Below are 13,893 nucleotides of genomic sequence, written 5' to 3' on the forward strand. Positions count from 1 at the left end.
TAAGGATTTGAATTTGAGGAGAATGATCGGGCAAAGGGATAGAGTGTTAGAGGTTTCTAGAGCATTGGTTAAAAACTTAAGATCGCCATCTGGGTAAGAATATCTAGTCAGTAGTAGTGATGAATGAGTGATTACCGAAACACGGTTTCTCCACTAACCCGCGATTACACCAACTTTGATAAGCTAGCATCAAGAAATTCTACCGGCAAATAACAAACGCGCCAAAAAAAAACACACCCCATAAACAAGCCCAAACCCTATAATAGTAACAAGAAAATGTTACCCATGATTCATGAAAAAAGAATTTGGCCGAACACTTGCCATTCCTCAGCTAGGCAATTATGAAATGCATAGGGTGAAATACACAAGTACTAGAATCTATCATGGAGCATTGTCCAACTTGGAAACCACTAAAAGGAACCTGGAGTTGTAACTTGTAAGTCATGTTTGGCATCAAAATATCGAATACCTCGTATAACTCACAATCGGCAAAAGCCATTTATCTAACATCTGCAAACCAGTTAGAACATAGTTCCGAGATGGAAAATGGTTATGCAAAACTTCATACAGTCGATCACGAAACAACTCCTCCATGACAAGTAACCCAGGTATAGGGACATAAGTTTGGGTTTATTACCACCACAAAACCACCAGGATCACTTTTAAAACAATCAGTTAGCTTGTACGCGGTATAAAGCTTCAAAAAGTACCTTTAAGGTAGCCCACTCATCAGCTCAACTGACTTGCTGTCTGGCTCTCCTAACACAATCTGCATAGTTTTTCACCACATCAGCACATTTCAAGGGGTCCTTCACAGGGTCCTTGTGGCACTCAAAGCAAGCATCTTGTTCTGTCAAACAGGGCTGGGGCTTCTGGTTCGGAAGCTTGAACTCCTTGTCGTGGAGATCCTTGGCTCTCTGTGCTACTTCCTGCACCATGACATCCTCTTGCTTTTGCAACCTCTCCAAAACTTTCTCACTTTCTTTAACAGCAGAGCGGATGGCATCCAACTCTGCAATAGCAGAATGTGGAGGAGGGGATGCTGGAATGAATAGTGGAGGCTGGACTGGCCAACCCAAAGGAGCAGTCACTTTGGGAATTTCAGAATCACTAGAAATCGGCTTCTGATGTACCTTTGTCTGGGGTTCCCTTGGTAGCTTTGGTTTGGATCTCTTAGTTTTTCTCTTCGATTTCTCACCATCGTCAGCGAGCTGTTTGACTAAGTTGCTGCTAATCTGAATCGTGAAAGATTCACCCATTATAAAGCAGCTTCAGGACAACTTACCTGAAAACAGCCATTATGGTGATCAAATAGGACCAAGGCAGACAGGTGGATGAAATTGAGGCCAAAACGTTATTATGATATTGAGCAACACTTATCAAAAAGATTTTGAGTAACATGGTTGTAAATATGGAGTACCTGATACCTGATATGAGACAAACTGGTAGACTATTGTTGTGTGTGTGTGTGTGTGTGTGTGTGTGGGGGGGGGGGGGCGGTGGGGGGTGGTGTTTGTTAGGAATTCAAAATCAGATAAGGTGGAATGACTTTGTCTCCGTTATTAATACGCAGTTGGAGACTCCAAAGACACCTGAGCAGCATCTTCCCAAAATTTTTGGTTCTACTATTGGCTAGCCTTCATTCCTAACAGAATTCATCTCCTTGCATAACAAACAGTTGGGGGGGGGGGGGGGGGGGGGGGGTGTTTGTTAGGAATTCAAAATCAGATAAGGTGGAATGACTTTGTCTCCGTTATTAATACGCAGTTGGAGACTCCAAAGACACCTGAGCAGCATCTTCCCAAAATTTTTGGTTCTACTATTGGCTAGCCTTCATTCCTAACAGAATTCATCTCCTTGCATAACAAACAGTTTAGAGATGATTCTGTTTTGGGCCCTGACCCTTGAACGCCAAGTACCATTTTGAACGCGTTGATAACCAAGAATCAGAACTAGACAAATTCCTTGAAGAAACAAGAGCAAAGTGCACAAAAGAATGTCTTTTCAGTCGACTAGTCAAGCATTGATCAAAATCAACTTACCACGAAACAAAACGAAAATATGAACCGAAATCCTTGTATTTGACAGTCTAATACATGGACTAGGGTGCGAGTATCGGATGCGGGTGCAAGTCCAAGCGTCGGACCTTCCAAAACTTAAATCTTAGGATATGTGGATATGTGTCCCCAACTTGGGTACGGGTATGGGGACAGGTCCTGAACTCTTGTTTGTATTGTATATTGCATAATTTTCTCAGATTATGTACCGTAAACAAGAAAGGGTTAAGAAAAATATATTTTTGTTGTTTCCCTATTTCCAGTCCATATGAAATACTCGAAATATAGCTTTTCTAGCTAATTTAATATTCCTTTTCTATAAGTATCTTAACAATTAGAGGATCTGAGTGTCCAAAAGGATATGGGTGTCGGACACATCGACACAAGTACTTGAGCCAAAATGAAGGATCCATGTAACATAACAGTATATGATGCAATACATGGTAAGATTGTAACTCTTCCACAATAGACAAGAATTTACGGTGATGACATACTTTATCCATCATGGCAGCAAAGAATCCTTTATCTAGGTGCACACCAAGAACCCTAGGTGGCAGGAAATGTGGGAAAGATCAGATGGGTCATGGCAATTCACTGCACCCGAAATTCGCAATGTTGATTGCGTCCAGAAATCTAGAATAATGGGAATCTAGTCGCCGTTAAGAGTTGCAGGAGGACATCATATCAAAATGTTCACGCAGAACAAGGATTTCTTGTTAAAAAATACTACTACCAATATTTAGGAGGATGTAGCTCCCTGAAGGTAGTAAAAGTCTCGAGGAGACTGGATAGTTCAAGACAGTAATGGATAACCTATCCCAGTATGGCAAGTGTACATCTCTAATGCCTTGTGGTAACTCAGTTTTTGAATGGGGTGTTTGTTCCGTCAGCACAGATGCGGTGACTTCCCACGAGTTTTCATGTAACAGATCCATAGATTTCCATATGATGCAGAAATGAACAGGGACAAACTTAACTGAGCAAGAAAAAGAGGATCACTGCAATGATCTTACAGGCATACATAGGTTTCAACCACACAAATAGTATCAATGCGATGATCTTAAAAGCATACCTGGGTTTCGACCATAGACAGACAGACTCGAGAAGAGGATATAGACAGCAATTCTGTAGATGGATAGAGACTCATGTAACAAAGCTTAGTTATGTCAAAAGCCTCAGATAAGAGCTGGATTGACAGGAAAGAACAAAGATGGTTTAAGAAGATGTATCGTATTATGGACCTCTTCTTAATTATACTAGGTTAGGACTCTACCTTGTGTGCTGGCATTTTTGAAGAAACAGAAAAAAGAATGCGGAGAGACACAAAGAGGGAGAAATAGCAACACAAAAGCTGAACTTAAAGAAAGAAGTAAAAGATGAACGGAAAAAACTATTGGAGGAAGAAATATAGGATCTGGGTTATTTCGCTGTTCATAGCCAACTTACCTTTTCTTCTTGATCATAATTATTAGATTAACAATCTCCCTAAGATTCGAACGGATAAAATATAAGCCCCAGACTCAAATGAACTGGACAATTAATTGACTACCTTTTGCAAATTCATTAATACACATGGAAACACCAAGTAGAACTACTAAATACTTACGTAAAACAACCCTTCACAGTTCCACACATTCATGGATCAACTATCTAATGGTCGGTTAAGAGACACAAAAGCAGCTTAAAAGGCATGGCAGCTTATCCAGGTTTCTCATTTTCCTATTAAGCCAGAGCCTCCAAGTGGTGCACTCATGGGAAGCTGACTCTGAAGGCAAGCAACAGAGCAAAGTTAACTTTTATGAAGCACATTATGGTGCCTTTTATTAAAGTGATGTTGCTTGGTTTGGTGAGTCCAAAGCCGCTCTGACCATGGCAGGCGGAAGCGGGTGAGACAACCTATTTCACTTGAGGAGGATATAAACATCAATGAATTTCCCAGGGGCAGCGGTTTCTCTTTTTCCAACGGTAAGTACTAGAATCCACATTGGAGTCAATAGGTGATACCAGGATTCTAAATAAAGGCCCGTTAGTTTGTAACGGGATTTGGGACTTCCCATACCGTTATTTACTTATGTATTGGCTGATAGCATATCGGCCGATACTTGCTATCAGCCAATACGGTCCAACATTCACCGATATATGGCCATATCACCTATACCATTGCATATCCCAATAGAGCGACTTGAAACCTTGAAAAGAGGGTTTTTACTTTCAACACCTCTACAAAACAACAAAATGAAGCTTATATTTTGCAATAGAGCTGTCACTTCTTCTAAAGATGATTGAAAGTCTCTGAGATACTGAAGCAATCCAAATTCATCTATCAATGTCAATGAGTAGTCTAAGCAACTACAGTAGACCGGTAGATGTATAAACCATTTTAGGATACAATTACCATCCGTATCAAAGCCAGTACAGATTATAACATCATCCATCATAACTACAACAAACTGGTAGAAATAAAACATATACACTACCAATCATCAACAACCATGAAGGTTATAACCGAATACTATTTTATGTCACAACGCCAGAATATTTTCATTTTGTGTAGCATTTCCTATTTTTTATTCTAATATTCTTGATTAAAACCTTCTCCTATGGAAGTGCATTATGAGATCTTAGTTTCACTAGACCACCTACATGTGAGGACTGATTCGATTTGGTTCTCGCTTCGCTCTGGGTATTACGTAATTGATGACCCTAGGTTATAAATACTCTCTATAAGTAGTCAATGTAACTTGCTCTCCATTCTTCATTCAATGCATAATGGAAACTGGTATGAGCCGTGGATGTACTCAACCATACAGTTGGGAAACCTTCTCCCATGGAAGTGCGTTATGAGATCTTAGTTTTCTTGATTGTTTTTTGCGCGTAGTGTGTTTATTGGTTCAGCCGATTTCTCAACAGTTCAGGCATTCAACTATCCGACCAACTCAAATCGTAGGGCTTCAAATCCAAGACGAACTTTTATTGGCTTGCCATTGATGTTCTTAAGTCATTTGTTTACTTCATTGTATCACCCGAAAGATTGAAAATGTTCTGAACAAATGAACAGCTATACATATAATATTAACATAAAGGAAACAAAATCTCAAAAACCCTAAAACAGGATACGGCAGCGCCAGCCGTAAGCAGAAGCCTAGAAATCCACCGCTTCAGGCCCCGAAAAAAGACTAAAAGGAGAGAGAGAGAGAGAGAGAGAGAGAGAGAGAGAGAGAGAGAGGTACCTGCTTTAGTTGTCGCCGGAGGTTTGTCCGATTCAGATTTCGGGCTGGTTCCGATTCTGATCGAGTAATTTAGGGTACGAAAATAAATCTCGGGGAAAATAACTAGAACACCCTAGAATTGATTCATATCATATTTTTACCCCATACTTGTACTTATTTCAGTTCAACCCTGCAAAACTTTCTAATCACGACATGTTGTATCTAACCCTTTGAATGCGTAAAACTTTAAATATTTTTGAGTTAGTTCACTATGATACAATCATACTTTGCTTACCATGCAAATCACGGTGAACACAAAGTGCGAATATATAGAATCAAATCTAACCAATCTTTCTCGACTAGCCATCATCGACAAATTTAAGTTCCAACCCACCACCATACTTTCTCCCCGACCATCACCTCCACTCCCAACATAAACTAGCCGTCATCAACAAATTTAAGTTCCAATCCATCGCCATACTTTCTCCCCGACCGTCTCCTCCTCTCCCAACATAAACTAGCATAATACCTTGTAAAAATGAACTTAGATTTTTGAGTCGTGCCCTAACAATATCACTACCACTCCTTCTATACGGTCATTTAGGCCATTTAAGCTATTCAAACACCATGATCCCGTTCATTTTGGGGTTTTGAATTTTGAATTCTAATCATTATTCTATTTCTCTCTAATTGTTACTCTCATTTTTTTTATATCTCTCTCCAATTATTACTTTATTTCTCTCTACACTCATTACCAACAAATTCAAATCCAAAATTCCAAAACGAACGGGCTCCATAAATTTGTGACGCATCATTCTCAATGTAGAATCTACGTTTTGTACATACATTTGTTACAGTTCCTTGCTTACAGACAGGTGGGTCACGGTTCACTCGACAAAAGCCGCACAACACAAAACAATAAATATCATATGGAACATTTCACAAGAATTGGTAGATTAACTGGAGGCCATAGTCGACGGCAAATCCCACTCCGGTCGATGACCACCCAAACCCTCCTCCCACTGCTCTACCAGTGGCTTCTATTTTACTTACAGAATAGAGAGATGAATGCCATCCAGTCATAGCAATAGTACCCTGTGGTCAGAAACCTTTTCCCTTTTCACTTGGACGTAAAATACACATTGTACTAGTGAAAGCCAAGATGGTGGAATTGTTTTGGTGAGGGCGGTGGTGGTGGGGTGATCGTTAGTACTCCTTTCATTCCAAAAAGTTGGGCCTTTTTGATAATCCAACTTGTTTTTTGGGATGCAAATTTTTTTTCTCTCGATCGGCTAAAGAGAATAAGCCTGAGTTTGGACTTTGGAGACGCAAATATTGCATTGTACAAACTTTAACTTTCCAAAATTACCCTCAAAGTAATTAAGTTGTTAGCTATTTGGAATTTTATTTGTAAGGAATGAAAGCGACTTTTTAGAGTGTGAGCAGGCTTTGGAAAATTCAATACACTTTTGTAGATTTTCGTATTCTTTTGCTTTAATTTAGTTCATACACCTTTTTAGCTCAAAGAAAAGTGCATGATGGAAAACTTATCAAACGTGTTGCCTCTGTTGTCGGTGTCGGGTGGTTCCTCTCGACTAGAAGTGGCTGGCGTGCTTTGTGGAGTCCATCTATGGTGGCCGTATTTTTCTGTCTTGTTTGTTTATTACCCATGTTTCCATTGGTTTGTATTGTTAGTCCCTGTTAGGGTTCCTGGTCCAGGCCGGGGGCGGTTAGTGGATAAATTGTTGGCCCCTCGTGTCCTGACCATTTGTGGCGGTGAGTCGAGCTTAAGTCTAGTCACTAGTTTTGTGATTGTTTGCTGCCCCTTAATTTGTCACATGTTCTATTGTTTTTTCTTCGGTGATGGTTTGTTGTAGGTTCCCTTTCTCTGTGCTAGGATAGATTCGCTATATTAGCCTATTTTGGCTTTTATGAAATAAGTTTTTGATCAAAAAAAGAAAACTTATCAAACTTTGTACATTGATTTCTGTAGAGGGAGATGGGACAGCCAGAAAAGTAACAAGTGACCAACCCTACGGGACGATGGGGGATGTTTATATTTTGGTTGATTTGGGTGGGGGGTTTGATGTTGGGTCAAAAGAACGAAATAGCCTTTTGGCATGCTCTCACTTTTCTCACTTTGGTCCTCGAAGTCCACCTTTGTGGTTTTTTCCCTTAGAGAAGTGGTACATCTAAAAAATTTCAGACCAGGTTCAAATCTTGGTACAACTATCAAAGGCTTTGTTTGGTAAATTACGTAAGACCACTCACCATTCCTTTTCCCGAGTGATTGTGTTTGGTAGGAGTTGGTTGAACCTTTCCTTGAAGCACAAAGTAAGCATTTGTTATGTACACATGATAAAGAGAGGACAAGGAAAGGGAAAAAAGAAGTTCCAGAGGCATCTTCCATTCAAATTTGTTGTGTTAGTTCTCAATATTTTTTTTTCATAAATCTAGCATCCGGGCCAGCTTACGCACATCGACTATCTCAGGGGACCAATCCCACCGCACACTTGCGGGATTCTCAATTAAAATCAGTGCAAATGGCCGAACAGTTAGGCAAGACTACGACGCCTAGGTAAACATCCAGTTTACCAAATAAGACGTCGAGAGTGTCACAACACCATTCCCCTCCTGCAGCCATTCTATATAGACTAGCCCCAAAGTAAGTTCTCAAGAACGGTTAAAAATCGAAACATCAAATAAGGTGGCATTGGCATGAGAAACATGGTCCAATTTAATTCACAAAACCCCAAGTGCCTTTTGATTCAACATTCCACTTAAAAAAACCTATCTCTCTCTTTTGGCCAAATGAGGCCAGCAATGTGATGTTGAGAATCTTGGTGTAGGGTCTCTCCATGTCACTCTCTTCTTGTTGGCACTTCACTTCAAAGCATCTCTAGTCTCCTCTGCAACATTTTTCTAATGACCATGGAAGTGATCTTGTTGCATACTCTATCCTGTTGATCATTATCCACTGTTGGAAATTTGTCCCCTTTCCATTGCATTTTTCCTTTTGAATAAATTGCAGTTATTTAAGTCATGTATCATGATAAGAATTGCAAGTGGAGTGGTAGCCCATTAGTAGGCACCGTGTGCTTTCCTGTATTTGATAGAGGTTCAAACCTCACTAACTACAACTGACAACGCTGACTTTCGTCGAGAAAAAAAAGAGAGTCTTGATTTCCATTTCATATCACCCATAAGGGTTTTCCATATGCCCCACTGATGCTCTGTTTCTAGAGAAAACAAGTAATAGTGAACTTCGACTCCTAGAACATTAAAACTATAGAGACACAAATCTCGTAAAGCCATGAACCCCCGTTACAGGCTTATGAGTTGTGGGTGTTCTGTTATTTCTCCGACTAGTTTACGCGCGCCTCGACTAATTCTAGAAGGACCGAAGAGTAGTAGTGCCATTGGCAAACCAGATTAAAGAGATAACATGATTGGGACTATTACCTAAACTCCAATTGTCTTATTGAAACTTGAATACAATTTTTGAAAGATACTGAATCCTCAAGTAATGATAGAAAGGGGAAAAAGTTCTTCAACAATAACAATTGGGGTTTCTGGTAGCTAGCACAATGGTATGGGTATCATCTGATTCATTAATGCTGCCTATATAGCCTTTCTGACATTGGCTAATTTGGTCGCCCCAACAACATGCCACAAGGAGTAATTTCTTAAGTACATATATTGCCTCTTTATGTGGGTATCCCATACTTAACTGATACTAATTCGAGGCTGCAACATTTTGTACTCAAAAGTACAAGTCAATTATTGTATCCTGGGTGGGTACGTATCTTTATCTTCTTCTTTTATATTTATTTATTATTATTACAATATAATTACTCAGGTGTCCGAACCTATTTTCCGGGTATCTTACATTTCCTAATATCGAGATTTGAAATCTTAATAGTTACTTAACAGCAATTCTAGATTTTGGTTTTTTACTTGAGAAGAAGGTGAATATTATTGATGAATCAAAAGAGGCCCGGAGGCTCTAACATCAACTTGTGCTAGGTCTGTTAGCCACGGAGGGAAATTAGACCTCCGGCTTTCTTTGCTAGCACTCAATAGGGAATATTTAGCTGAAGTATGAGCTGTACTATTACAATCCCGTTTCTCATGGGGAAACTTCAATACGTAAAAATAGAAGCAAGTCCAATACAATCTAAGATAATAGAATCGCAGCCAGAGTAGCTTTCGGTTTGTTGGAGAGGTTGTACCACTTGTTGTGTATCACCTTCCACAATGACTTGAGTGAGCAAATTCAATTTGTGACCCCTTAAAAGTTGGGAGCAACTAAAAGATTCCTAGCGCAAAAATCTAAGAGTGAGCAAATTCCTACGTCACGGGTCTTGCCACCAGAGACCAACCCTAGCGGTTGGGAAGGTTTCCCGTCTTCTTAAGATGGCATTACGGATTCCACATATCCATCCATTCCACTGTATATATCTACCAAAAATGACAACCCAAAAAGGAAAAAGGGAGAAATAAAAGAGAGTGAAAGTAGAAAGCACTTTTTAATATTTCCATATAAAACAACAACAAAACAAATACTCTTTATTGATTTTGACATGAACAGATAATGTACAAAGGGCTTGACATAACAACAAAGCCCATCTACCTTTTACATACATCATCCTTCACGAAAACTAACCAAGGTTGCATTATGACAGTGGGGTTTGGTATGATATTGTTTGGTTGGTGAGAAAACCTCTGTAAGAATCGAGGCTTTCATTTTCCACCTGCCAAGAATATTTCTGTATTTATATATATAAACAAGTCATCACCCAGGGGTCTAAAGTTTGAGCTGGCCTACATGGTACACTTTGTAGCATGCGCCCTTGTGAAAAAGATTACTCCAAACTTTATACTTCCTCTCATCCTACAAGGGTTACCGGTAGGCGCGGGATCCTCTGTCCTCAGAATTCTTATATATAGTCCACTTCAATTAACCGGGTCTGGCATGTTTGAGTGAATCACATAGACGAGGAATAAAAAGTTTAGAAGACAGAGAATCCGATCAACCGGACAGATTATTACTTATTGTCCACCTCTAACGCGTTTAGTGTGTTCATGACTTCAACATCATTGAAGCAATCGAGACCGAAATCTTGAACCCCAAAGTCCTGGCAATCCAATAGCCATGCACAGGTTTCATCCCAAGACGGAATCGAACCGTTGTTGTTACTATTAAAGTTCGGTCCAGCAGCAGGAAAATCCCATGATATTTCATCGATTATAGGGATTTCTTCGTCCCCCCACAAGCAACTCATCAATAGGTCATCGTCGCAAAGGCTAAGCGAATTGGACTCGGTATTTGAAAAATTCTCTACTGGTGAGCATATCGAGTTTTCCTCCGAGCTAGGATTATTGTCGTTGGTCTCCTGTGATTTCAGCTGATCATGGTCGTCTGGCGAACAATCAGAGTGAGACGATGATTCGGATGTCTTGGTTTCTTCTTTGTTGAGGGGTTCATGGGTGACGGGATCGATTCCCATCTTGAGAAGCTTCTTCTTGATATGGGTATTCCAATGGTTCTTAATCTCATTATCGGTCCTTCCAGGCAATCGTGCTGCAATTTTAGACCACCTAAACACACACACAAAGAGCACCATAAATTAATACATCAGGACCAAACAATAATTTCAAACCCATTACCACAAGAAAATCCATCCTAATGGCATAATTCAACACTTGATTCTTAAGCCAAGAAAAGGCTGAACTATACTACTTTAATACTCCTCCTATAAGATTAATACTGTAAACAACAAGTCACAAGGAGCTAAACAACAAAGTACTACTATTTGCAAAATTCAACTTATAATAAACTTTTTCTGATGGCAACCACACCAACCCCTCATTAATCCCAACAAAAAGATGTTTTTTAAGTTAATAAAAATAATAATTATATATAACTGGCTCTCATTACCTTACTTCTTTAATCATTTCTTGAAGCTTGTTGAGAAAGCCATAAAGTTGCTAATACTACTACTATTATTCCCTTGAAAATGAGAAAATCAATGACAAGCATTTTTCACGAGTTTATAAGTTCAATCATGCTCTTTATTTGTTGTCTTTGGCATGTATGTAATGTCATAATGATTCTCTATTCTTTCTTTTTGTCACCCTTTTTTTACCATACAAAGGGATTGAAAAGAAGCTTCTTTCCCAAGCAAAGTTGGCATGAAATACTTTTTCCAAACATATTTTATTAGTCTTAGTACACTCTTAGTCACACCATAGTGACTCGTGATGATTCGTTCATTTTTAACCTATCACTATATCTTGCGGCTGGATCTACATTGAGAGAACCTAACCCATCATAATAACCAATATAAATTATGCATGAAATAACCTAAAGACAACCTAATCCAAAAAGTTGCACTTTTTTCTTCTGTAGTAAATTACCAAATTATCCCTACTTCATAATTCATTTTTCACGTATTAAGGGTGATTTCGTTACTTTACATGAACAAAAGCAAGAAAAGAAGTAAAAGAGGATAAAGAAATATAGAAAGTACTTTTTCTTAGATGTAAGTTACAGTAAAACCAAGACATAAGGAGAGAGGGAGGGAGAGATTTTGAACCTATTGCCAAGACGAGCATGGAGGTCGATGACCAATTGCTCCTCGGATTCGGTAAGTAGCCCTCTCTTCAGGTCAGGGCGGAGGTAGTTAGTCCATCGGAGCCGGCAACTCTTCCCACAGCGGCGCAGCCCGGCCAGCTTAGGGACGGCGCGCCAACAACATTGTCCGTTGGTGAAAATGAAGTTGATGAGTTTCTTGTCCTCCTCCGCCGTCCACGGCCCCTTCTTCACCCCTAGCTTATCACAACAAGGCTGTCGTCCCATCACTACTACCTAGCTAGCTTGCAACACTAGTAATGCGCCACCAACCACAAGTATTACTCTCTCTCTCTAGCTCTCTCTCTAGATCTCTCTCTCTCTCTCTTCTATCACCACTTTGTTAAGAAATACTAAATGGCACCCCCCACACCCACCTTTATATACCATCCCACCAACTTTCTTTGCAAAGTTGCCACCTTTACACACTCTCCTCCGAAAATGTTTTAAAAGGGCAGGATTCTCTGCAGCTGGTTTTCTCAACCCTACCGTGGGCAATTTTAATTTTTCACTGCCAGAACCGGTCTTGAGCTAAAGCTTGTGTTGTGGCTACTTTAGACCTCTAAAAAAAATTTGAATTTCAAGGGCACCTCATACTTTTTACCTCTTAATAATAGTTCAACAAAAGGATCTCAACTTTTATTTTTGCTTTAAATCCCTGAAAAGTTAGGGCAGGCTATGTTCGCGACGGACCCACCTTACGATAAGATGCGTTCGTTTTAATCAGCTTCCGATCATGAAATCATATGTACCAGAATTGCAGACTGATTGGACATCGATAGATACCCCATCGAACGCATTTATCTTTAAAAACGGACGATGAACGCATCAACTATCCATTTTTCAGAACAGATCTCGCAACCAATGATGGAGAACCAACCACACTTTTTTGAGCGGGTGATCGATCAGCTCGGAAGCACTATAAGCCAAACGGCTCAGATCATCGAGGCGGTCTACGGACAAGGTTACGCCGGTTTAACTCCACGGTGCGGCGGGAAGCTTTTAGGGTAGACAAGTTCATCCTATCCTAATGGTGAAATGTATGAGAGAGAGAGAGAGAGAGAGAGAGAGAGAGAGAGTCGATGGCCCACAAATTGGTTCTTGAAAAGTACTCATGAACCGCAATCCTGTGTTATATGGTGTGATCAGCACCACGGCAAGGGTAGTGATGGTGAATGATGGGAGAGAGAGACACAAGGACAAAAGCTAAATCTAAGGCACCCAAAAGAGAAAAGAAAAAAAGAAAAAATTCCTCCCATTTTCCTACACAAGCCACTCACCCTCCCCTGATTGCACTCTTACTCCACCATTCCATCACCCCTTCCGTCATCCCTACGTTCACCCGTTTTCTACGTTTTACAGTAGAAAATGATTTTGCCCAGGTATTGAAGTAAGTATTATTAACCGTATCGATCTTTTCTGCTATATTTAATAGCTCAGGTATCCGGTCAGCTTGCCCGTAGCTCGACCAATTTTAGGGGACCAATCTCACAGCAAATTTGTGAAGATCGGTCCCAATTAGAGTAAAAGTAAAACTCTGTATGAACTTACCTCAAATGAATTTATGTATAACATTTGAGGGGTTTCAAATCTGAGACGTTCTTAAGAGGAAGCAAACTCCTTAATTCCAGGCCTTGATCACTAGGATAATCCTTGGGGTTGAGTATCAACCATACCTCGGTTAATTGAAAACATAGTATCACCGGGGGCCGAGTTAGGATTTTGGTTCAAAGGAGGCCAAACTAATTAAGAGACATATTTTCCATAAGACCCTAAATCGTGTATGTTGTTGATCAAAAAGTTTGCAAGTTTTGGGTAGGGGCCCTGGCCTGTTGGAGCAAGAGTTACGCCACCGTAGACAATTGTGTTAAAACATTTTTTAAAACTCAACTTTTCAAAAGCCTCAGTTGTTCACACTTTTTGAGCATGGCATTAGAATATCAAAGGATATAACACAATTAATCGGATCAATATATGTTCTTTGATTGTATCC

General features: G+C 39.9%; 2 protein-coding genes across 4 annotated transcripts; both read right to left on the reverse strand.

Annotated features, from left to right (window-relative positions):
• Nucleotides 1-446: 446 nt before the first annotated feature.
• Nucleotides 447-5,407, reverse strand: LOC131331904 (uncharacterized). Of its 3 annotated transcripts, XM_058365865.1 has the most exons (3): nucleotides 5,288-5,323; nucleotides 3,130-3,243; nucleotides 447-1,285 (listed from the first exon to the last, which is right to left on the reverse strand). In XM_058365865.1, the coding sequence occupies exon 3, from the start codon at nucleotides 1,257-1,259 to the stop codon at nucleotides 735-737; it is 525 nt and encodes a 174-aa protein (XP_058221848.1). In that variant the 5' UTR covers nucleotides 1,260-1,285; nucleotides 3,130-3,243; nucleotides 5,288-5,323; the 3' UTR covers nucleotides 447-734. The 3 variants fall into 3 exon arrangements, with proteins under 3 accessions (XP_058221848.1, XP_058221847.1, XP_058221849.1); XM_058365864.1 differs by lacking the exon at nucleotides 3,130-3,243 and having other exon boundaries at nucleotides 5,288-5,407; XM_058365866.1 differs by lacking the exons at nucleotides 3,130-3,243; nucleotides 5,288-5,323 and adding an exon at nucleotides 2,552-2,576.
• Nucleotides 5,408-9,809: 4,402 nt separating this feature from the next.
• Nucleotides 9,810-12,253, reverse strand: LOC131331902 (MYB-like transcription factor ODO1). Its single transcript, XM_058365863.1, has 2 exons — nucleotides 11,866-12,253; nucleotides 9,810-10,867 (listed from the first exon to the last, which is right to left on the reverse strand). Exons 1-2 carry the CDS (start codon nucleotides 12,126-12,128, stop codon nucleotides 10,315-10,317), a joined length of 816 nt encoding a protein of 271 aa, XP_058221846.1. The 5' UTR covers nucleotides 12,129-12,253; the 3' UTR covers nucleotides 9,810-10,314.
• Between the last annotated feature and the right edge of the window lie 1,640 nt (nucleotides 12,254-13,893).

Source organism: Rhododendron vialii, chromosome 7a, assembly GCF_030253575.1.
Source record: "Rhododendron vialii isolate Sample 1 chromosome 7a, ASM3025357v1".
Classification (NCBI taxonomy): domain Eukaryota; kingdom Viridiplantae; phylum Streptophyta; class Magnoliopsida; order Ericales; family Ericaceae; genus Rhododendron; species Rhododendron vialii.

Coding starts and splice junctions, on each gene's coding strand:
- LOC131331904 (XM_058365864.1), bottom strand. CDS start 1,259: ATGGGTGAATCTTTCACGATTCAGATTAGCAGCAACTTAGTCAAACAG.
- LOC131331902 (XM_058365863.1), bottom strand. CDS start 12,128: ATGGGACGACAGCCTTGTTGTGATAAGCTAGGGGTGAAGAAGGGGCCG. Junction 10,868..11,865: donor CATGCTCGTCTTGGCAATAG/GTTCAAAATCTC, acceptor GTGTGTGTTTAG/GTGGTCTAAAATTGCAGCAC.